A 22503-nucleotide genomic window follows, 5' to 3' on the forward strand; every position below is an offset into this window, starting at 1 on the left:
GCGATTTACACTATCCGATAGTTACCGGTTTCCTTTATTAACAATGAGATTGTAACAGGATGATCTGAAACTGACGGACATGTTCTAATCCCCAAGGAATGTGGCCTCAGACAGTCCTGCAGTGGCTGGGTTTACTTTACATGGCTGTGTTTTAGCTGGTATCTGACAGTGTCTGCTTTAATAATGGTGCTCCCCTCCCTAGCCCCAATGTAGGTACCCCGATAGCAGATTATCCCCAACAAGAGCTAGGAGTGAGGTGAGGAGAAATGTTTTTAGTCAGTTAAGGTTTGGAATGTGCTATCTGGGAGAGTGATGGGGGTAGGTTCCATAGGTTTCAAATAGAGCTGAATGAATATTTAATAGTGATGAATTTAGAAGGCAACAGAGAGAGGCTGGAGAATGAGGCTGGCTGGGTTGTTCTTTCAGGAGCCAGTACAGCCGGATCAAATGGCCTCCTCCTAAATTGTACAATTCTATGATTTTTATTGAGGCTAGCTTTTTAAATCCAATTTTATTACCTGAAATTACATTTCATTATCTTCCATGGTGGAACTTGACTCATTCACTCTGCCACCATCTCAAATATACGGTTGTCAACTTTAAGTCCTTTCAGTGTCTTGTCCCTAACTTCCTCCTGCCCTAGAACAATTTTCACCTTCTCAGTTTTGATGTGTGCATTTTCCACTCTCTCTTATCCAGAACACAAGGCCTCTCTCTAATTTTTTTTCTACATGTCTCTGCATATTTCCAACTTTCTTTTTAAATACCCTTCCTCAAACTAATTACCTTGATGTCATACTAATGGTCATCTCTGGCTCATCGTACTTTTCATTCTCACTCAGATAAACTTCCGAAACATCTGGAGAATTCTTTTTCTACAAGCTAATGCCAGATTTGTACAGTATCCAATTCTCAATCATTGTCTTGAATTTATTTATAACTTGAGAGTCAGTTTGCTCAATTGGCTGGACTGCCAGTTTGCAATGCACAGTGATGCCAACAGCATGGATGTAATAGCTGCACAGACTGAGGTTACCACAAAGGGCATCTCACCTGAAGTGTGGTGAGCCTCAAGTTAAGCCACCACCAGTCATCTGAGAACAGCCATATGGTCAAGTAACTCTATGGTGGCTTTACCTTGTGCCTGTTATACTTTATATTTGAAAAACACTTGAATGGAAATTCAAATCTTCCTTTTCTGTGCTGTATGACTCTACTCAATTAGCACAATTGAGTAGTATATGGGATGGAAATTATTTTATGCAGAGCTACATAGACAACTAAAATGCTACTAACTGATTTCTTTCAGCTTTGGAATACGTTCTGCTTATTACAAAATCTACTTATTGACATACAAGATTTGTAATGTACCCTTTGAGAAGGGTAATATGCAGCCATGCAAATAAAATCTGGAAATAGTAATTTCACCTGAATTTCAACACTGAACATAAATTGGCTTCTCACCAACATTTTTTAATTTTGCAGAAAAACATAATCGCTGATTCCTAAGACAGTGAAAATCTGTAAATCCAACAGAACTGAGATACATCCAATTTCCATAACTGTTGTGCACCTTTGTTAAATCACCACTGCAAACGTGGATTCCCCTGCAAGAGACTGAATAAGCCATTTCTGTCCTTACACTCATAAATAACAAAAACAAAAATTACTGAAGAACAGCAGGTCTGGCAGCATCTGTGGAGATAAATCAGAGTTAACATTACTGGCCCAGTGACCCTTCGTCAGAACCCTCATCACATTGTTTTTATAGTTCTCTTCCTTCGTTAAAATGAATTGCAATGTTTAATAATCTAGAAATGGGAAGCATAAGTCCTAGTTTAAACTTCAGCTTATTGGGATACATTGTCGATAATTATAGTTGAACATGTCACAAATCTGCTGTTTTGTTAAATATGAAGGTTGCTGATGATGTCACTGTGGTTGACAGATCAAGACATTTAGCAGGGCAAATAACAATGATGCATAAGGCATCTAAATACATTGTTTTTCCTACATACCGAATTCTCCAGTTATCATGCATGTGTAACGGTCTGCTGTTGGTACATTATTCAATAAGAAGGTGGAAAAATGAAGAAATCTTCCCATACTGTACAAGGTTGTGCACAAAAGCAAAATACTGTGGATATTGGAAATCTAAAATACAAATTGCTGAAAATACTCAGCATATGAGCAAACATTCATACAAAGAAACAAAAGTTGATGTCTCTGAGATGACCGTTTAAGTGAATGTCTATGTACCTCCAGCTTTAGAATGGTACAGGATCACATTTGAAAGGAGAAAAGATGGAAATAAGCTCCAGAAAGAAACTAGCTAGGCTGAGAGAGTGTGAGAGTTGGAGATAGGCAGGGAAAAGAGTTGAAATGTGAAGTTTTCAATGCAGCTAAACAGTGAAGGAGACATTTTTGCAAATATGATCTTTTCTACCTTCTGTTGCAGATCACTCCTCCGTTGGGACGTATGTGCTACTCCTCTCCAGTAAGTTTGGGCCAGTTGCAGTTACTCTATCAAGCCTTTTTCTTTTTTTAAAAAAATGTTTGCTATTGACTTTTTTAATTGCATCGCTTTCCTTTCTCAATCGTCTGCTAAGTAACGACAAATGTTCCCTTTGTCTTGAATACAATGCTTGCCCCTGAAGATATTGTTGCTGACAAAACTGTATAGGCACAGTTAATTTTATGCAGTTGTGCTCCTTCATACCTATGAATAGGTTGTACATTCATCCACCACTGACTTGTTTTGAGTTATACGTGGAGAATTCACTTCTATTAAATTTCAAGAAAGAGGTTAATGCTTTTGCTTATAGCAGAAATATCTGAGCTCCATACCAGCCAAAGTTCAATAGTCTGATGGAAAGAGCAGGCCAAACATTGAAAGCAGGCTTAAAGAAGCAGCCTACAGTTTCACTTGATACCATGCTGCCTCCTGTAAGTGACAGAAAGTTTACTTCAGGGGACAAAGTTTGGTGTTGAAACCATGGAAATGATCTTGCATTGATAGGAGGCAAGCTGGTTTGCCTCTCCTCCTCTTCTAATGCCTCCCCCAAACAAATCACCTTCCAGAAGTCAGCCTCGATGTCTGCCATCTTCATAGCTCACTTACAAGTATCCTTGTAGCATAGGTGTGGCCATCCAGTAGGTCATGAGTGAGTGGTCAGTTCAACCTATAAGAAGGTTTTTGGATGGTTGACAGTTGCTTAACCAATGAACAGTTAGTATAACAAGTAATGTATTTGTACAAACTGTGTCACAGTGTGTAATAACAGAAAATCTCACTTGCCGCATATGTTTTATTTCAAGTATTAGTACTCCTTCAGTTCATATTTTCTTCAGTCTGCCAAGCAATTTCTCCGAGCTGCGACCAGCCATCCCCAAGTAATCAATTTGCACATTCATTTAGGGCTTAATGTTGTCAGTTAAGCACGGGTTTCTTATCTTCATAAAGCATAGAATCTGTTTTGTTTGCTAATTTCTGGTGAAAATTGAACTATTTTCTGTTTCATTTTAAACTGAATCTTTTCAAGTTGTTCTGAAGCTAAAGGTCTTTCAGAATCCAAGGAAAGACGTTGAGATGTACAGTTCTTGATTTGTGTTCAGTCATGATTTCGTAAAACCTTTATACTTCTGAACAAAAGATATAAGAATATATTTTGAAATTGTCACCAGTAATATTCTGTAGCCTGCAGTTTAAAAGTACCAAATTGAAATATTTCAATTCTTTAAAATTAGAGGCCTGGGAGAATAGTCAGGTCTGGTCAAGTGTATTAGTATGTTGTTTATTTGCAGACTGTCTGATTTTTATTTTGCAGCCAACAACAAAATTATTTATTGATGGGAAATTTATTGAATCTCGCACCTCCGAATGGATTGACATTCATAACCCTGTAAGTATGTGTTTGTTTTAAAATCCACTTTGTAAAATTTAAATGACAGAATTGTTTGTATAGGTTATTGGACAATCAGAGGAAGTGCTGAGGTAGTATTGTTTTGAAGGGAAAAAAAATACTTAGGCTATGACTATGCCATTGACATATAGCAAATCTTGTTTTAACCAGCACTCTTGATAACCCAGCAAAAATTGTATACCTCAAACACTGCAGAATGTATTGTATTATTTTGTCCAATTATTAGTTTTTAAATTCATTTACCTCATTTAAGTATACATATTCAATCGAACTGTCACACAAAATATCAGTTGATTCAATTTCTCCTCAAATGCTGAGATCTACTGTGATGCCTGAGTAGTCAGCGAGTGAGAAGACTCTCAGCCTGTAAAGTTATACAGTATTTAAGACAAAGTTGCATTATTATTTAAGTGAATTATGCTGCAAGTGTGTGTACCCACTGCATTATTTTTCGATATGTAGTGTGTTTCTACATTGATTATGTGGACCTCCTTAATTAACTAGAATATTTGATCTATTGTGCAACAAATGCTGGATAATGTAAAGTTTATTGTATTTGTCTTCCAATTTTTAGAAGTTGGGGATTTTGAAATATCAAATCTCTTCCAAAGAGTGAAAGTGGGAAATCATTAAGGAACGATACATTAATTAGCTATGGCAAATCTTGTGGAACCTGTGTAAAGCAAGATGGAATGGTGGCTCATAAGGAAAATTTTGCCTGTCATGTCTCTGTATAGCAAGGATGAAGATTCAGCGAATTTGACTTTCAGCTTCATGGCAGGATGCCTCTCAATGCTATCATTAAACCATTCTGTGTGAATGCTGCAGTGTGAAACTTGTGTATTTGCGGTTTTTACAATTATAAAGGCTAATAACTAGAGATTTGTGATTTGAGTGCAATCACATAATTCTTTTTCTCATGCATGCTGATTCCTTCATCTATGGTGGTAATTCAGGGATTTGTGCTGACTTTCCCTGCTACTTATGACCTTGATTCTAGGCAACAAATGAGGTGATTAGCAAAGTCCCAAAGGCCACCCAAGAAGAGATGCTTGCTGCCTTGAATTCCTGTCAGCGTGCTTACCCGTCTTGGTCAGAGACCTCGGTGTTGAGTCGGCAACAAGTTTTTCTAAGGTATCAGCAACTCATCAAAGAAAACATGGTAAGTGATTTCATTACAGATGTGCCAATGAATTGAATGTTTTTAAGGGCGGGGCGATGGGGTAAGGAGAATCCTGTGAACCAATAAATGGCCTCCAATAGTGAATTTTTTCTCTTATTAACCTGTCCCTACTGAGATAGCTTGACAGTATTCTTTTGAAGGGAAAATTACCTGTGATTTCCCAGGTTTTCTGTTGACTAATGGATGCCGATGTTGGACTGGGGTGTACAAAGTTTAAAAATCACACAACACCAGGTTATAGTCCAACAGGTTTAATTGGAAGCACACTCTCTTTCGGAGCAGCGCTCCTTCATCAGGTGGTAGTGATGAAAGAGCATCGCTCCGAAAGCTAGTGTGCTTCCAGTTAAACCTGTTGGACTATAACCTGGTGTTGTGTGATTTTTAGCTTTTTGTTGTAACTCTGCAGCAGGTACCTGGAGTTGCATAAGACCAAAATGTCTTGGGAATTATATTAACCTCATCCACCTTCAAGATCTTGCACCGACCCAATTTTATCTTTTTTTCTGCTGAAGACGGTCATCAGTTTCCTGCTGATTAGGCCTGATTTTAAATCAGCAACACCACTCTTGCTTTATCATTGGCAGTTGTTTGTCCTTCCCTCCTCATTTCTCTGTATCAGTGCAGTAGGGCTTCTAGAATCCCACAGCATGGGCTCAAACCTTCAGGTCATCAGCTGAGTATTCTGCTGCACTAGTATTTGTCCCCTTGTTACAACAGGCAGAGCTGTATGGTTTTGCCAAAGGGAGACCATAATTAATGATTGGAGTTCTTTTAAAGAAGAACCTGGTGCTTTAGATAAAGTGGTTTATTGTATTTAGATTTCCAAAGAACATTTGATGAGATGCTGCATCGAAAGTTATTATGGAAAATAAAAGCTCACGGTTTAAGGGATAACATATTGGCATGGAGAGAAGATTGATTGGCTGACAGAAAACTGAGTAAGAATAAATGAGTCTTTTTCAGGCTGTCAGGACGTTCCAAGGATCAGTGCTGGGGCCTCAACTCTTTACAATATAAATAGCATGGAAGAAGGGACTGAAAGTATGATATCTAAATTTGCTTATCCAGTAAAGATAATAGGACATAAGCCTACAGCAGGATGTAGATTAAGTGAGTGGGCAAAGATCTGTGAAAGTGCAATATTGTCCATTTTGGCTGAAAGAATAGAAAAGAAGCATATTATCAAAATGGTCAGTGTTGCAGATCTCCCAGTGCTCACGTGTATGAATCACAGGTGGTGAGTTTGCAGGTACAGCAAGTAATCAGCAAAACTGAGAATGTTGTCTTTTATCATGAGGGAAATTGAATGCAAGAATAAGACAGTATGCTTCAGTTATACAGGGAATTGGTGAGAGTGCGTATGTTCAGTACGGCCCTGTATTTGGGGAAGGATATTAATACATTGGAAGCTATCAGAGGATTGACTAGTCTTATACTTGTAGTGAGTAGATTGACTTGTGAGGAAAGGCTAGAAAGGTTATGTCTGTATCCCCTGGAGTTTAGGGTCAGAGGTGACTTATTTGAAACATAGAAGATCCTGAGGGACATGACCGGTGAATGAGGAGAGGATGTTTCTTCAAGGAGAATCTAGAACTCGGAATCATAATTAAAACTAAGGTGTTGTTCATTTAAGTTGCAGATGAGGAAACATTCTTATCTAAGAGTGTTGAGAATATTTACAATTCTCTTCCTCAAAACGTAATAGCTGTAAAATCTTCACAGGTAAATGGATTCTTGTTTGCCATAAAGATAAAAAATTATTGGGCATATGCAGAAATGTAAAATTTGAAGTTAAAATAATTTGCAAGCTTCCTCTTGAATGGCACAGCAGGCTTGAAGGGCTGAATGGCCTACTTTTATTTCTTGTTTGAATGTTCATAAAGGCAGAAAAAAATTCTTTTGTTCAAACTTACCATCACTGCCTACAACACCCTGACATTGAATACAAGAACAATCTTTCAAATAAGATGTCTTTTAATTTTATTAACAGGCTGAAATTGCCAAGCTCATCACAAAAGAGCAAGGTAAAACTTTGCCAGATGCTGAAGGAGATGTTTTCAGAGGCTTACGTAAGTAACGTGTGGATTCCTAAGTAAAAGTATATCAGTGATATCTTGTGAAATCACACAAATTTCACATACCTCAAACATAATTACAGATGACAAGTTATTCAGCTGGTTTCCATCATAGTCCATAGTAACTCCCTCCAGAACTGTTAATAACTTGCTCTTCCATGATATTGTTTCTCGAGTATTCTTATCTTTCCTACTTGAGCAACTTTTTCCAAGAATTTTAATTTGCGTTTTAAAACTCTAGGTATTCTGGTTATTCTTGTGGTACCAGTTTATTTTAAAACCTGCAGAGTTGAATTGGTCCTTCATAACAGTGATCTCCATGCTTCTCTCCTGACAGAGGTTGTTGAACATACTTGCAGTATCACATCTTTAATGCTGGGTGAGACCTTGCCCTCCATTACCAAAGACATGGACACATTCACCTACAGACTGCCTTTAGGAGTGTGTGCTGGCATCACTCCCTTTAACTTCCCAGCCATGATTCCACTCTGGATGTACCCTATGGCTATGGTGTGTGGCAATACCTTCCTGCTCAAACCTTCGGAGCGTGTTCCAGGAGCAGCCATGTTGCTTGCCAAGTTATTACAAGATGCAGGAGCTCCAGATGGAACCCTTAATATTATTCATGGGCAGCATGATGGTAGGAAATTTGATATTTCTATAAAAGTTTTAAAACTGTTGTTGAAGTTGGTATGTACCAACCCCTTTAATCACTGGCACGGTGGCACAGTGGTTAGCACTGCTGCCTCACAGCGCCTGAGACCCGGGTTCAATTCCCGACTCAGGCGACTGACTGTGTGGAGTTTGCACGTTCTCCCCGTGTCTGCGTGGGTTTCCTCCGGGTGCTCCGGTTTCCTCCCACAGTCCAAAGATGTGCGGGTTAGGTGAATTGGCCATGCTAAATTGCCCGTAGTGTTAGGTAGGGGTAAGTGTAAGGGTATGGGTGGGTTGCGATTCGGCGGGTCGGTGTGGACTTGTTGGGCCGAAGGGCCTGTTTCCACACTGTAAGTCTAATCTAAGTCTTAGTCATGTGAGGATTTAATATCTAAAGTTTGAGTTTTGATGGTCGCAGCAGTTTATGAAAAATCGCCTATCAAAGTTGTCTTCCATGCTTCAATGCACATAAAAGTATATTGGATTATGGTGGGACCTTTTTAGCTTGTCTAACAGTGTTGATGCGGATGGATATCCATTGAGATGCCATTCATTTGGCTGTGTAGCATGTGAATTTTTTTTATGATCAAGATACTCATGTGGAATAGAAAATTCCCTTGAATGCTGCCTGTAATGACTACTTGTTAGTATGAAGTGGAGATAATGACATTTAATTATGACATTTCATAGCATTGAATATTATAATTAAGTATATGAGGCAGTGAATTATTGCTATTTTCTCCCATGTAGAAAGTGTTTGGCTGTAATAGAGATAAAATTCAAGAAGTGAGAAAGAAAATGACTGATATTACAGTAATATTTCTCCAAGTCTTTCCATTCCTCCCGAATCAACTTGCAGGTACCTCCAAGTGCATGCTGTATGCTGCATCCTATGGGAATAATAAACTGCACTTTACTTTTCAACTTTTTTTAAAGCTGTGAACTTCATTTGTGACCATCCTGCGATAAAGGCCATAAGTTTTGTCGGTTCCAATCAAGCAGGAGAATACATCTATACAAGAGGTTCTAAAAATGGCAAGAGAGTGCAGTCAAACATGGTGAATATCCTTTTCATTCCCTAGTTATTGGACTTTATCATAGTTCATTTGCAGAGCAGCTGCATGCAGGACAAACCTTTTAATTTTTTTTCATCTTTTTCCACATCTCCCACTTGGTATTGAAATCATATTAATTGCTTTACCTTTCACAACTCTACATCTCTCCAGATCCTCTCCCGCCACCCAACAAAATATAGAATCTCTTCAATAAAATCATGAACTAGAATTAGGTTTATTATCACATGTACTAAGTTACAAAGAACAGGAGTACAGTGAAAAGTGAACAATGCCATCAACACTTGTGCCATCTTAGGTACAAAGTACCTAGATACAGATATTAGGTATAAAAAAATTACATACAGTTGTATATAGTATAAGTTAGAAAAATAAGAAATAAAGCTAAAAAGATAGACAATATAGTCTCTCTGTAAAGACTTTCACATGGCCTGACCGGGCTCCACTGGTTTCTACCCAGTAGTTATTTTCAGTCTGAGCCCACTAGCTGCCAACCCCACTCCGCTCCAGGCCAAAGAGGAAAAAAGAAAAGATAAAGAGAGAAGAAAGAAACAAAGGAACAGACGTGTTTCAGCTGAGGTGTTCTACTCTGCTGCTATCTTGGAATCCAGTCAAATCATAAGGGGCCACCCAAAAAACTTATGTTAAGTGGAGCCATGGAGCCCAGCTTTTCATATCAACACACTGTTTTTAAAAATGTAAGAAAATCTTTATTTTTCAAATTGTCCACACCTTAAGATCACCTGACCTTGTGCAGTAAAAGGAACTGAAGGATGTTGACAGTTGGCTCTGGAAAAAACTTAATAATTGCTTAATGTTTAAAAGTGCTGTCTTTGGATGTCAGTGTAGTTGAAAGACTGTTTCCATTGTTTTATGCCTATGGCCTTTTTGGTTTCAACCCAGAGAAACAGATGTGTGAACAGACAGACAATTATCAGAACCTTCAAGGTCATTGAAGAGCATACTGCCTCATCTGTTAATTATTCTGTTGTGTAGTACACAACATCATCCAACTCTGAATATGTTTTCATGGCTGTCTCTGATGCAATTCCATGGGGGCCTCCAGCAGGTGAACAAAAAGAATATCAATGGGCAGGATGGCCTCTTTCTACTTCTCAAAGTCAGCATGTCATGCAGTTTTAGCTTCTCTGACCCAAGTGTCATGGAAGCAGTTAGCAATTAAGGCTTCCATCACCATTTAGAACAGTTGGGTTGTATTCCTGCTTCTTAGCAATGACATCCAGTGCAAACGATCAGCTGCCATCAGTGTGGGTTCCTATTCGCCCCCAATCCATTGGCTGCACAGGACCATTGTCTGTAGTGATGTATCAGCAAAGGAAGATTTTGTTCACGTTTTAGGTTCATGTGTCAACATACTGAAGGTCACCCAGGTTGTTTTATTAGCCTCATACTGCGTGGCTAGCCTTTTGTCGTTTGCAAAGTTTCTTGTTGCTTGTTGTGATATGGAAATCCAACTTTTTGACTTCATAGATGTTGGCACGGTCTGTGCCATGAGACACTCCTTGCTTTGCTATCCACAAATACACATTTCAAGATGATTTGGAGATGCCGGTGTTGGACTGGGATGTACAAAGTTAAAAATCACACCACATCAGGTTATAGTCCAACAGGTTTAATTGGAAGCACTAGCTTTCAGAGCACTGCTCCTTCAGCAGCGCTCCGAATGCTAGGGTTCCAATTAAACCTGGTGGACTATAACCTGATGTGGTGTGCTTTTTAAAATTTCAAGACGATCTGGTTACAGATGACGAAACAGTGCACTTTAGCTGTCGTGTGTACTTGGGTGAGACTACAATACTCGATATATTTAGTATATGTGCAGCAGTTCTCCAATCTCTTGCGCATTGTTAGCAAATGACTTTGGTGAATTAAGGATGATTCTTTTAGAAAAGAGTATGACACTTCTAGTCCATCACTGCTGTGACATTGAATACTACAGACAGATCGAATTCTTGAAGCTTCCTTGCATAGCTGAAAAATGCAATCAAAATCCGTCCATCCTGGCTCACCTGGCAACTGCTATTGCTGCCACAATAACTGCACCTTCACCACTTACCGCGTGGAAAACAATGCCGTTCCTTGGTCTTGAGTCATTCTGGCCATTCGTTGGTTACAAGTTGGAGCTACTTGACCCAGTTTTTTGCTAGAACAACTTAACTTTCCTGTAGAATTGGGCCAGGGTAGAAATATTCTCTGCTCAAACAGCCTTGAACCAGTGTTAGCAGAGCAGCTTTGTGAGGAAAGGCACTCATTCTCATTCTCTTCCTAGGTGGAAAGAATACCTGCTTGTCAGACTGTTCAAAGATTATTTTCTTTGTGTTTCAGAATTATTGATCGACTCAAAGGTGGGATCTCCCACTCCTTAGCAATGTCAACCTTTTGTGTTGCATCACCGTATTCCACTTGCTACTTCAACCTCACTTTGTCTCCGATCGGCAGTATTTTTCTCCACGGGTTTACTGTACTTGTGGAGATTCACTAAGTCTTTTGAATGATGGCTTACCTATACTTGTGTTTGCATAATCATATGACAAGCTTGTGTGGGTTCAGCTAACCCAGTGGGAATGGCTGACAACACGATCAAATCAGAGTTTTAGGTTTTCCAATTTCTGACTCCCCACAACTGTGGTTTTTCTTCTATGCAATTTATGTTTGCAATTAAGTTTTTCAGCAAACCAACTTGTGGCCTTCTTTTAAAACAAAGTTTAAGTTGAAAACAGTAAATGGCTGGTCGTCTTGGCTTCACATGGCCCAAGGGTTTCACTGAGTGGATTCATTTTTGCATTTAATTGAGGTCCTGCTGATGATTGAGAAGTTCAGTTGCAGCATTGTTTGCTTATCTTTCTATCAAGATTTTATTTTTGTTGACTTTTACTTTGTTCATTGTAATGTCAGCCTAGCTGGCATTTTACAATAGCTGCTAGTGAGGCATCAATAGCACCTTTTCCAAATTTACACCTGAATAAAAGAGATCATGCCCTGTACTGTTGCTGCATGTAAGGGGGAAAGGGAAGATGAGTGCAGAAAGATGGGTTGTGTAGTAATGTTCTCATTGAAATGAAGGAGAGAATCTGTCAGCTAACTATTGAATGAGTAGCTTTTTTCTGTGCACTGTGTGTGCATAGGCCCTATTCTGGGAGTTTCGGAGAGAAAAGAAAGAAACTCATTCTATATTCTACAAACATTGAATTCAGCAGAAGACAGTTCTGAAGAGGAATGCCTAGACTGAAAATGTTAACTCTGCTTTCTCTTCCGATGTTGCTAGACCTGCTGAGTTTCTTGAATTTTTGATTTTGCTGTAGTTGAAACAGCGTGTGTGATTTAGTCAACTTTTATTGGCTGTTGGTTATGTCTGACCTGGGGAAAGACATCATTACAATTCTCTCCCAATAAAATATAAATCCTGCTCCAAGCTGTAGTCGATGAGAGACCAAACTTTACCATACCATAATTGTAATGTGGGAGAGATTGGTTTGGATGAGAGTCCTTTTTTCTAGTTCTACTATTAAATTACACACTGTACAGTTAATCTTACCAGTTCCTGCCAATGTTGTGAAGATTTTTTTTTAAAAATGTGGTCTCTGCTTCCAGTAGTATAAAGTGGTTTGAAGTTTTTATTTTCCATGTAGTCACTTGGAGAGTACAGGGAGGTATCTTCAATTTGCCTTTTCATTTTTCTCTGAATTCTCTGTAGGGTGCGAAGAACCATGGAGTCGTGATGCCTGATGCTAATAAGGAGAATACTTTGAATCAGCTTGTTGGTGCAGCTTTTGGTGCTGCTGGACAGCGTTGTATGGCCCTATCTACTGCTGTCCTGGTCGGGAAAGCAAGAAATTGGCTACCCGAACTAGTGGAAAGGGCAAAGAAGCTGAAAGTCAATGCAGGTATGGTTACTTTTCAATACAATGGGAATATGAGGAGATTGATTGAACGAACAGTCCCAACATTGTCCAGGAGCCAAAATATGGAAAACCGAGACCGTTGGTTAGGCAGTGTGACTTCTCCTCATGTAACTGCAACTATGTCTTTCCAGATAAATATGCACCACATCAAGAATGTGGTGGTATGGGCATTGTTGACCTTGTTGCCCATTCGTCACTAGTAGTCCTTTGAGAAGATGACACTGAGTCATCTTGAGCCACAATGGTCCCTGTAGTGCAGTACTCCCACAAAGATATGGAGTTCTGGGGATTGAAACCACTTAACACTGAAGGAACACTAGAAACTAACTTCCATTATCTTGACTTAATCTGAAAGTTTTTCTCCCCTCAGATTCCATTTTTGAATTCAATACAGAAATAACTAAAGTAGCTCTTCTAATGGACAGCATAGTGGCTTAGTGGGTTAGCATTGCTGCCTCACAGTGCCAGGGACCCGAGTTCGATTCCAGACCCTGGTGACTGTCCGAGTGGAGTTAGCACATCCTCTCCGTGTCTGTGTCTGTTTCTGCTGGGTGATCCAAATTTCCCCCTCAGTTCAAAGATGTGCAGTTTAGCTAGATTAACCATGCTAAATTTCCAAGGGTTGGGTGGATTAACAATGGGAAATGCATGGTTACAGGGATAGAGTAGGCAGGGTGGGACTGGGTGGGATACTCTTTAGAGCGTCAGTATGGACTAGATGGGCTGAACTGCCCACTTCCGCATTGTAGGGATTCTCAGTTCACCCATTTGACAATTTTGTTTGGATAAAGCAATTTTACTATTCAAAACAAGTTCTATTATTTACCAGTATACCATCTGACTGTATTCAATTACTTCTATGTACCCTTGACAGAATTAAATATTTATTTAGTAACTCACCTGACTAGGCTGTTCGAAATGTGTTCTATTGGAGTTTGTGATTTGAGGTTGTGGAATGAGGAACCTAATTATTATAGTGCTCTGATTACAGCCCTAATGGACAGCTGTAAACTTCTCCTAGAATACATTAACATTAGAGGATTGCCTTGGTTAACTATATGAGTGCATAATTTTGTTTTTCTTCCTGATCCCAGGTGACCAGCCAGGCTCTGACCTTGGCCCACTCGTCTCCCCTCAGGCTAAGGCTCGTGTGTGTGATCTAGTCCAAAGTGGAGTGGAAGAGGGTGCCAAGCTGCTGCTGGATGGCCGGAAGATCCAAGTGAAAGGATATGAAAATGGCAACTTTGTGGGGCCCACCATCCTTGGAGGAGTAAAGGTGAGACAATAACTACTTTTTGTCATCCAGTTAATGGTAGAGCCTTGTAGAACAGAGGCTTCGGGGTGTTGTAGAACAGAGGGACCAAGCAGGTACATAATTCTTTCAAGTTAGCGTCCCATATAGGCAGGATGGTTACAAAGGCGGTTGGCACATAGAACATTACAGCACAGTACGGACCCTTCAGCCCTCTGTTGCACCGACCTTTGAAAATAATCATATGCCCATCTAAGCTACTCCGTTCCATTATAATCCATATGTACGTCCAATGTCCATTTAAATGCCCTTAATGGTGGCAAGTCTGTTGCAGGCAGGCCATTCCACGTCCCTACTACTGAGTGAAGAAACTACCCTTAATATCTGTCCTAAATCTATCACCCCCCAATTTAAAGCTTTGTGCCCTCGTGTTAGCTTTCATCTGAGGAAAAAGGCTCTCACTCTCCAACCTATGTAACCCTCTGATTATCTTATACATCCAGACAAAGTCACCTCTCAATCTTCCCCTCTACAACGAAAACAGTCTCCGTTACCTCAGCCTTTCCTCTTAAGACCTTCCTTCCATACCAGGCAACATCTATTAAATTTCCTGTGAACCCTTTCCAAAGCTTCCATGTCCTTCCTATAATGCGGTGACCACAATTGCATGCAATACTCCAGGTGTGGCCATACCAGTGTCTTGTACAGCTGAACCATGACCTCATGGCTCCGAAATTCAACTCAATCCCTCAACAATAAACGCCAACACACCATGTGCCTTCTTCTGGATTAGAGGTGCTGGAAAAGCACAACAGTTCAGGCAGCATCCGAGGAGCAGTAAAATCGACGTTTCGGGCAAAAGCCCTTCATCACAAATACAGGCAGAGTGCCTGAAGGGTGGAGAGATAAATGAGAGGAGGGTGGGGGTGGGGAGAAAGTAGCATAGAGTACAATAGGTGAGTGGGGGAGAGGATGAAGGTGATAGGTCGGGGCAGGAGGGTGGAGTGGATAGGTGGAAAAGATGATAGGCAGGTAGGACAAGTCATGGGAACAGTGCTGAGCTGGAAGTTTGGAATTGGGGTGAGGTGGGGGAAGGGGAAATGAGGAAACTGTTGAAGTCCACATTGATGCCCTGGGGTTGAAGTGTTCCGAGGCAGAAGATGAGACGTTCTTCCTCCAGGCATCGGGTGATGAGGGAGTGGCGGTGAAGGAGGCCCAGGACCTCCATGTCCTCGGCAGAGTGGGAGGGGGAGTTGAAATGTTGGGCCACAGGGCGGTGTGGCTGATTGGTGCGGGTGTCCCAGAGATGTTCCCTAAAGCGCTGTGCGAGAAGGCGTCCAGTCTCCCCAATGTAGAGGAGACCGCATCGGGAGCAACAGATACAATAAATGATATTGGTGGATGTGCAGGTAAAACTTTGGATGTGGAAGGCTCCTTTAGGGCCTTGGATGGAGGTGAGGGAGGAGGTGTGGGCGCAGGTTTTGCAATTCCTGCGGTGGCAGGGGAATGTGCCAGGTGGGTTGTAGGGGGGCGTAGACCTGACCAGGTAGTCAAGGAAGGAACGATCTTTGCAGAAGGCAGAAAGGGGTGGGGAGGGAAATATATCCCTGGTGGTGGGGTCCGTTTGGAGGTGGCAGAAATGTCGGCGGATGATGTGGTTTATGCAAAAATTGGTAGGGTGGAAGGTGAGCACCAGGGGCGTTCTGTCCTTGTTACGGTTGGAGGGGTGAGGTCAGAGGGCAGAGGTGCGGGATGTGGACGAAATGCGTTAGAGCACATCTTTAACCAAGTGTGAAGGGAAATTGCGGTCTTTAAAGAAGGAGGTCATCTGGTGTATTCTGTGGTGGACCTGGTCCTCCTGGGAGCAGTTACTTGCCTATCTTCTTTTCCACTATCCACTCCACCCTCCTCCTTGACCTATCACCTTCATCCCCTCCCCGACTCATCTATTGTAGTCTATGCTACTTTCTCCTCACCCCCACCCTCCTCTCATTTATCTCTCCACCCTTCAGGCTCTCTGCCTATATTTCTGATGAAGGGCTTTTGCCCGAAATGTCGATTTTACTACTCCTCAGATGCTGCCTGAACTGCTGTGCTTTTCCAGCACCTCTAATCCAGAAGAAGGCACATGGTGTGTTGGCGTTTATTGTTGAGGGATTGAGTTGAATTTCGGAGCCATGAGGTCATGCTTCAGCTGTACAAGACACTGGTTTCCAGCATCTGCAGTCATTGTTTTTACCATGTGCCTTGTTGATAACCCTATCAACCTGAGTGGCAACTTCCAGGGATTTATGCACCTGGACACCAAGATCGCTCTGTTCATCTACACTGCCAAGAATTTAACCATTAGCCCAGTACTATGCATTCCTGTTATTTTATCCGAAGTGAACTACCTCACACTTTTCCGTACTAAACTCCATTTACTACTTCAAAGCCCAGCTCTGCATCTTATTAGTGTCCCTCTGTAATCCACACCATCCTTTGGCACTATGCACAACTCTGCCTACCTTAGTGTCATCCGCAAATTTATTAATCCGTCTTTCTATGCCCACATCCAGATCTTGTATAAAAATAACAAACAGTAGTGGCCCCAAAACAGATCCTTGCAGCACACCACTGGTACCTGAGCTCCAGGATGAACTTTCCCATCAACCACCACCCTCTGTCTTCATTCAGCTAGCCAATGCCTGATCCAAATCGCTAAATCACCTTTAATCCCAAAACTCCGTATTTTGTGCAATAGCCTACCATGTGAAACGTTATTAAACGCCTTACTGAAGTCCATATACACCACATCAACCACTTTACCTTCATCCATCTGTTCTGTCACCTTCTCAAAGAACTCAATAAGGCTAGTGAGGCACACTTGCCTCATTGTTCAGTCCTTTGTAGGAGTTGGGAACTCATGTTGAGGTTGTACAGGACATTGGTGAGGCCTGTTTTGGATTACTGTATCCAGTTCTGATTGCCCAGTTATAGGAAGGAGAGGTCTCAGAAGAGATTTACTGGAAGATTTGAGTTATAAAGAAAGGCCGGGGCTACTTACACTGGAGTGTAGATGATTGAGAGGTGACCTGATAAAAGTTTTATAAAATAATGAGGTATAAATAGGGTTGATTGTCTTTTCCCTAAGATGGGGAATTTCAAATCTAGGGGGCACATTTTTAAGGTGAGAGGAAAGAGATTTATTAAAGACAACAAACAAATGTTTTACACAAAGGGTGGTTTGCTTGTGGAATGAACTTCCTGAGGGTGGTGGACATTGGTACAATTACAACATTTAAAAGACATTTGGATGGACATATGAATAAGGAAAGTTTGGAGAGATACAGGCTAGGAGCAGGCAGGTGGGACTAGTTTAGTTTGGGATTCTGTTCGACATGGACTGGTTGGATCAAAGGGTCTATTTCCGTGTTGTATGACTGTAATTGGCCAGATGACAAATGTTTCAAATTTTGTAATTCTTTGCTGCTCAATATGTCAACTGGTAATTTGCCCTAAAACAATTAGAAGGTATTGGTTGGCAGTGCCTCTGGGTGTGATGAGTTTCACACATGCTTCAGGAATTGAACTAGCTTAGGTTTGCAATGAGAGGATTTAATAAATATTTGTTGTCTCCAAATACAAGAATAGTGATTATTGTTCACCAGATTAAAACGATTCCTACGTTTGATTTAGAGGCTCTGGTCATCCTCCTCTTCTGATGTACTTTGCTACTTCAATGATGTTTCTAATCTTTGCTGTCAAATTGTAATGTATAAGTTGGCCAGTTTAAATGATACTGCTTAGCTAAGAAGAACAAAAGTAGAAAATTAAGTATTAAAGAAAATTAAATGGCAAATCAAACGTGGATTAGTGGAATGCAAGCTGTTACTCAAAAAGAAATAGTTTGACACAGTTTGCATTTATAATGGAAATGTTGACAAGTTGTGGCTTTTTCATTGGAGTTAAAGTGGATAAAACTGAGAACAGGTTTTCAACATTATTAAGAATTGTGATGGGGTAAATGCTGGTGAATTGTTGCCACAGGCTGGCAAAACAAATGTAGGTATAAATTTTAAGATCACAAAAAAAGTAGAAATTTTTTTTTCTCAATGTAAATACAACATTATTTGTTTTGCTGCATGTGTTTGAATCCAAAATCAAATCCTTTTAAGAGCTCAGTAACAATTATCATATTGCAGAAGGAGGTCATTCATCTGATCATGTCTACACTGGCTCACACTCTGACTTGTCTCTTTAGATGATAAACAGGCTTTGGAGAGTCAGAAAATATATTCCTTATTGCAGGATTCTTAGTTTCTGACCTGTTCTTGTAACCTCTTCCGATGTAAAGAGTAGTAAAGTTACCAGCCAGTTAACAAGGCATTTTTGTTTTATTTGTTGTCTCTGTAGCCTCAAATGAAGTGCTACACCGAAGAGATCTTCGGACCCGTCCTAGTAGTACTGGAAGCAGAAACACTAGATGAAGCTGTCGATATTATCAACCAAAACCCTTATGGAAACGGCACTGCCATCTTTACCACTAATGGTGCCACAGCTCGTAAATTCACACACCATGTTGATGTGGGACAGGTATGTTTTTAAACCTAGCTCCACAGTTTCTCAGAGTGAGCATACCAATATTAATCAAATAAAAGCAAAATACTGCAGACACTAGAGATCTGAAATAAAAATGCTCGAGAAGCTCAGCAGAGTATTTGGACTTGGTGTTACTTGTTTCTTTCTCCAGAAATGCTGCAACACCTGAGTTTCTCAACCATTTTTGTTGTTCCACATTTATTTGATTGATCTCTATGTAACTTACTTGACGAGGAGCTCAGTACAGTTCTTGGTAGATAAAAATATGAGATTTTAAATCCTCAGTCAAGCAGTGGTACCTTACTGCAATGTTTGTAGTTTTATATGTTCTGGCTATTACTTGTGTTGTGTGAATTGATTTCCAGGCAGTACTCGAGATGTCCAGTCTATGTGCCTTATCTATTTCTCTCTTTCTGCTACCAACATGAATCATAGAATCCTTATAGTGTGAAAGCAGACCATTCGACCCATCGAGTCCACACCAACCCTTGGAATGGCATCCCACCTAGATACACACTCTTACCCTATCCCATTCTGATACACCTAGCCTGCACGTTCCTGGACACTATGGACAATTTAGCATGGTCAATCCACCTAACCTGCACATCTCCCCATGCAGATATGGGGAGAATGTGCAAACTCTATACTTGAATGTGTGAAAATAATGCATTAGAGGAGAGATTAGAACCATGTTTGTGTGCTCAATATTTTGTTTAGATTGGTCGAGTCACTATAGCAACCTGATAACTTTCTCATTTTTCTTTTCCTTATGGAACAAAATTATTAAAGGGAGTTCATCTTAACTGCCCTATGGGCTTTTAGGGATAGGCAATAAACACTGGCCTAGCCAGTGACACTCATTACCCATGAATGACCAAAAAAGGCTTTGTTGAAATTGTCTCCTTTTTATAGCCTCTTTAAATCATAGTTTAAGGTCTCATGCTCTTCTGGTCTTATTGTAAGCTACTATATATTTGTTAAATCAGAACAATTTTAATTGATTTTTATAATGAAATCTGTAATGTCCAAAATCTCACTCTCCGGTAGAGCTCATGTTAAATAACATTTATTGCATAAGTAAAAGGCCAGTGGGACTAGATTGGGTTGGGATGTCTGGTAGGCGTGGACGGGTTGGACTGAAGAGTCTACTTCCATGCTGTACGTCTCTATGACTAGGACTAATTTTGGGTGATGCCAGCAGACCTTGTTTCCCATCCTTCTGTTATCACCTAACCCCTCTCAGATGTGCTTCACACCAACTTCATATTTGAGGTACCAGCATGCCTCCTGGGGATCTCAGGCACCACATCATAACTGCTATTCATAATTTAATATATATCTGTTTGACACCCTGTGCTTTGCTCTCTTTATTATAACAATATTTTACCCCTTCTGTTCAGATTGGCGTGAACGTGCCTATCCCAGTTCCTTTGCCCATGTTCTCATTCACTGGATCAAGAGGTTCATTCAGGGGTGATACCAACTTCTATGGCAAGCAGGTATGTATGTTAATCCCCAAAGCCAGTGAGGCAGCAGCAATGTAAATCTAGAAATTAAATGGTTAATCACCTATCTTTTCTGCAATGATTTTCCTACAGCCTGCCTTTTGCCTTTCTCAGATCCTAAGACCTTGGGTGCACAAGAACCCTCACCACTTATGGAGTATTGCTAGAATGTCCATTCCAATAAGGGACCATCAGTTGCATCTTAGCAGTAGATTTCACTCACAGCCATTCCTTTTGAAGAGCTTTCAACTGTAAGATGTATAAAGCTACAATTGCATTTGAGCCCCAATGGTTCCAGGATTTGGTTCTAGCTCTCAAAATAAAATTGTGTGTAATGCCAATCTATTTAATATTGGTGGTGGAACTGGTTAGATGTTTTCCCAGAAGTTGCCTTTCTGCCTCCAACCACCAGATTTTCATACTTTTCCGTGCCAGCATCATGACACAGACAGCCATTTTCCACAACCATTAGAAATGGATTACCTGAGAGAAGACATTTTCATTTGAAGGTCAAGATATTAATTACAAAATCATGAGACATCAGAATAAAGGTGTTTTGAAGAAAAGTTTGAAAACAATATTGGTCCTCTGACTTCTCTGGTGTATTTCCTTGCAGTGGTGTCCTGGAGGTTAATCTTTCATTCTTACCCTCCCAGGTTGGTTCTGGAGTCTTGGTACTGCTGGTCAGAAATGGATCCAGTGATTTGAATGTGAACACATGTCTGGGCTGGGCTGAACTTATGAAATAATGCTGAACTCAACTCTGAAACTAAATGCTATGTATGGATACATATGTACTTACAGGTTTTTAGCTTTTGTTTTGTTCACATTTCATTCTAGGGTATTCAGTTCTACACTCAAGTAAAGACAGTCACATCCCAGTGGAAGGAGGAAGATGCAACGTTAACCAGCCCATCTGTTGTCATGCCAACAATGGGCCGCTAAGTTCACTTCACTGAGATGGCAAGCCGCACGTTCAACATGCACGTCACTACTCCCCTATTGAATCTGACTTAGCAAATTTGGCACGAATGGGTGCGCGGGTGCAACATATTTCAATATAGTCCTTTCAGCTGACATCGGCATGGCGAAAGAAAATGAAAGGAAATTATTTTCGACTGATTTGTTTTTAGCAATTTTGAACATAAACTCAAGTTGCTAAATGTTATCCCTTAAATCAGATTTTAAGCTGCAGAAGTTGTCAAATTCTGATCATGTAGCACACATTAAGACATAAACATAATTTTTTTTGTTTGAAAATCTGCTTTTCTCTCAATTTGAACAAGTTGCCCAGTTTGTTTTTCAAAATATGATTCACACAAAATAACATGACTGATCTTGTGAATAATGTAAGTTAAAGCTATGCAAGTATGCAGCCTTAAACCATTATGATATTCTTTTTAGTGTAAAAAAAATCAAAACTGACTTTCTGTACTGTTTTTATTTTAATTGGAGATATTGAATGCACAGGCATTAGGCTGATGAGAAGCAAATGTAACTGGGCACTTCTTGCGTAAAGTACAGTTTTCTGAAAAACATCATTTGGTTTAGAAGTTTATAGACTTTTGTCCCAAAACAATTCAGAAAGAAAATGATTATAATTTAGGTGCCTTGGACAGATATATTTTGACAAAACAAGTTGGATATAAGCTAACAGCAGAGATACACATTTTTACTGATCCAGTGAATTACTGAGTCTCTCAGACCAGGAAGATCCCAAATTAAAAATATGAATATCTCTACAAGTGCCCTGTTACCATGTGCCTTGTAGATTCTAACGTTTCCTCTCTTTAGACCAGGTATATATTCTCTCTTCCTTTTTTCTAAGTGAGTTTATGTTCTCTACCTTCCAACCTGCATAGATTGTTCAAAGATTTATCTAATTCTGTAAGATCAAAGCCAATGCTTCCCATTCACAGCAATCGATGTCAAGTTGTACTGAAGAAAAATTGTGAATTTGTATTGGAAATAAGATATTCAAATAAATCTTGGTTGGAGTGTGAAGAGTATAACCTCAATGCCCTGTGTTGAGGTTTCCCCTTTCAAATTGGAAGGAGGTAGTGCAGAAACACTTAATCATACATGAAGTTCTTATGCTCCTGTTTGTTTGAGTTCATTGTAACTGATTTTGTAGAAAGCGTTAACAAATTAAACTGTTTATAAAATGCTTTGTGGCTTTATAGATTATGGGATTTATAGAAAAAAATGTAGTAAAGTTCACGATTTCTGGAATGCAATTTGCATGGAGTAACATCACAAGGGTCAGTGTTCATAATGCCTCTTGCAGCTTCCTTAATGTGTCTGTTTGATGAAGAGAATGTGCATGAGAATTTT

At 40.1% G+C, this 22503-nt stretch overlaps 1 protein-coding gene across 1 annotated transcript in view; it reads left to right on the plus strand.

Annotated features, from left to right (window-relative positions):
- The window catches only part of aldh6a1 (aldehyde dehydrogenase 6 family, member A1), a 40999-nt gene extending 18662 nt beyond the window's left edge, over positions 1–22337 (plus strand). The window contains exons 2-12 of the mRNA XM_060829401.1: positions 2459–2497; positions 3828–3902; positions 4924–5085; positions 7097–7175; positions 7519–7821; positions 8772–8893; positions 12624–12813; positions 13926–14107; positions 18479–18658; positions 20065–20163; positions 21010–22337. Coding sequence (XP_060685384.1) covers positions 2459–2497; positions 3828–3902; positions 4924–5085; positions 7097–7175; positions 7519–7821; positions 8772–8893; positions 12624–12813; positions 13926–14107; positions 18479–18658; positions 20065–20163; positions 21010–21114 — 1536 coding nt within the window. The 3' untranslated portion in view covers positions 21115–22337. The remainder of the gene's footprint in view (positions 1–2458; positions 2498–3827; positions 3903–4923; positions 5086–7096; positions 7176–7518; positions 7822–8771; positions 8894–12623; positions 12814–13925; positions 14108–18478; positions 18659–20064; positions 20164–21009) is intronic.
- Positions 22338–22503: the final 166 nt, after the last annotated feature.

Source organism: Hemiscyllium ocellatum, chromosome 8, assembly GCF_020745735.1.
Source record: "Hemiscyllium ocellatum isolate sHemOce1 chromosome 8, sHemOce1.pat.X.cur, whole genome shotgun sequence".
NCBI classification, from domain to species: Eukaryota; Metazoa; Chordata; class Chondrichthyes; order Orectolobiformes; family Hemiscylliidae; genus Hemiscyllium; species Hemiscyllium ocellatum.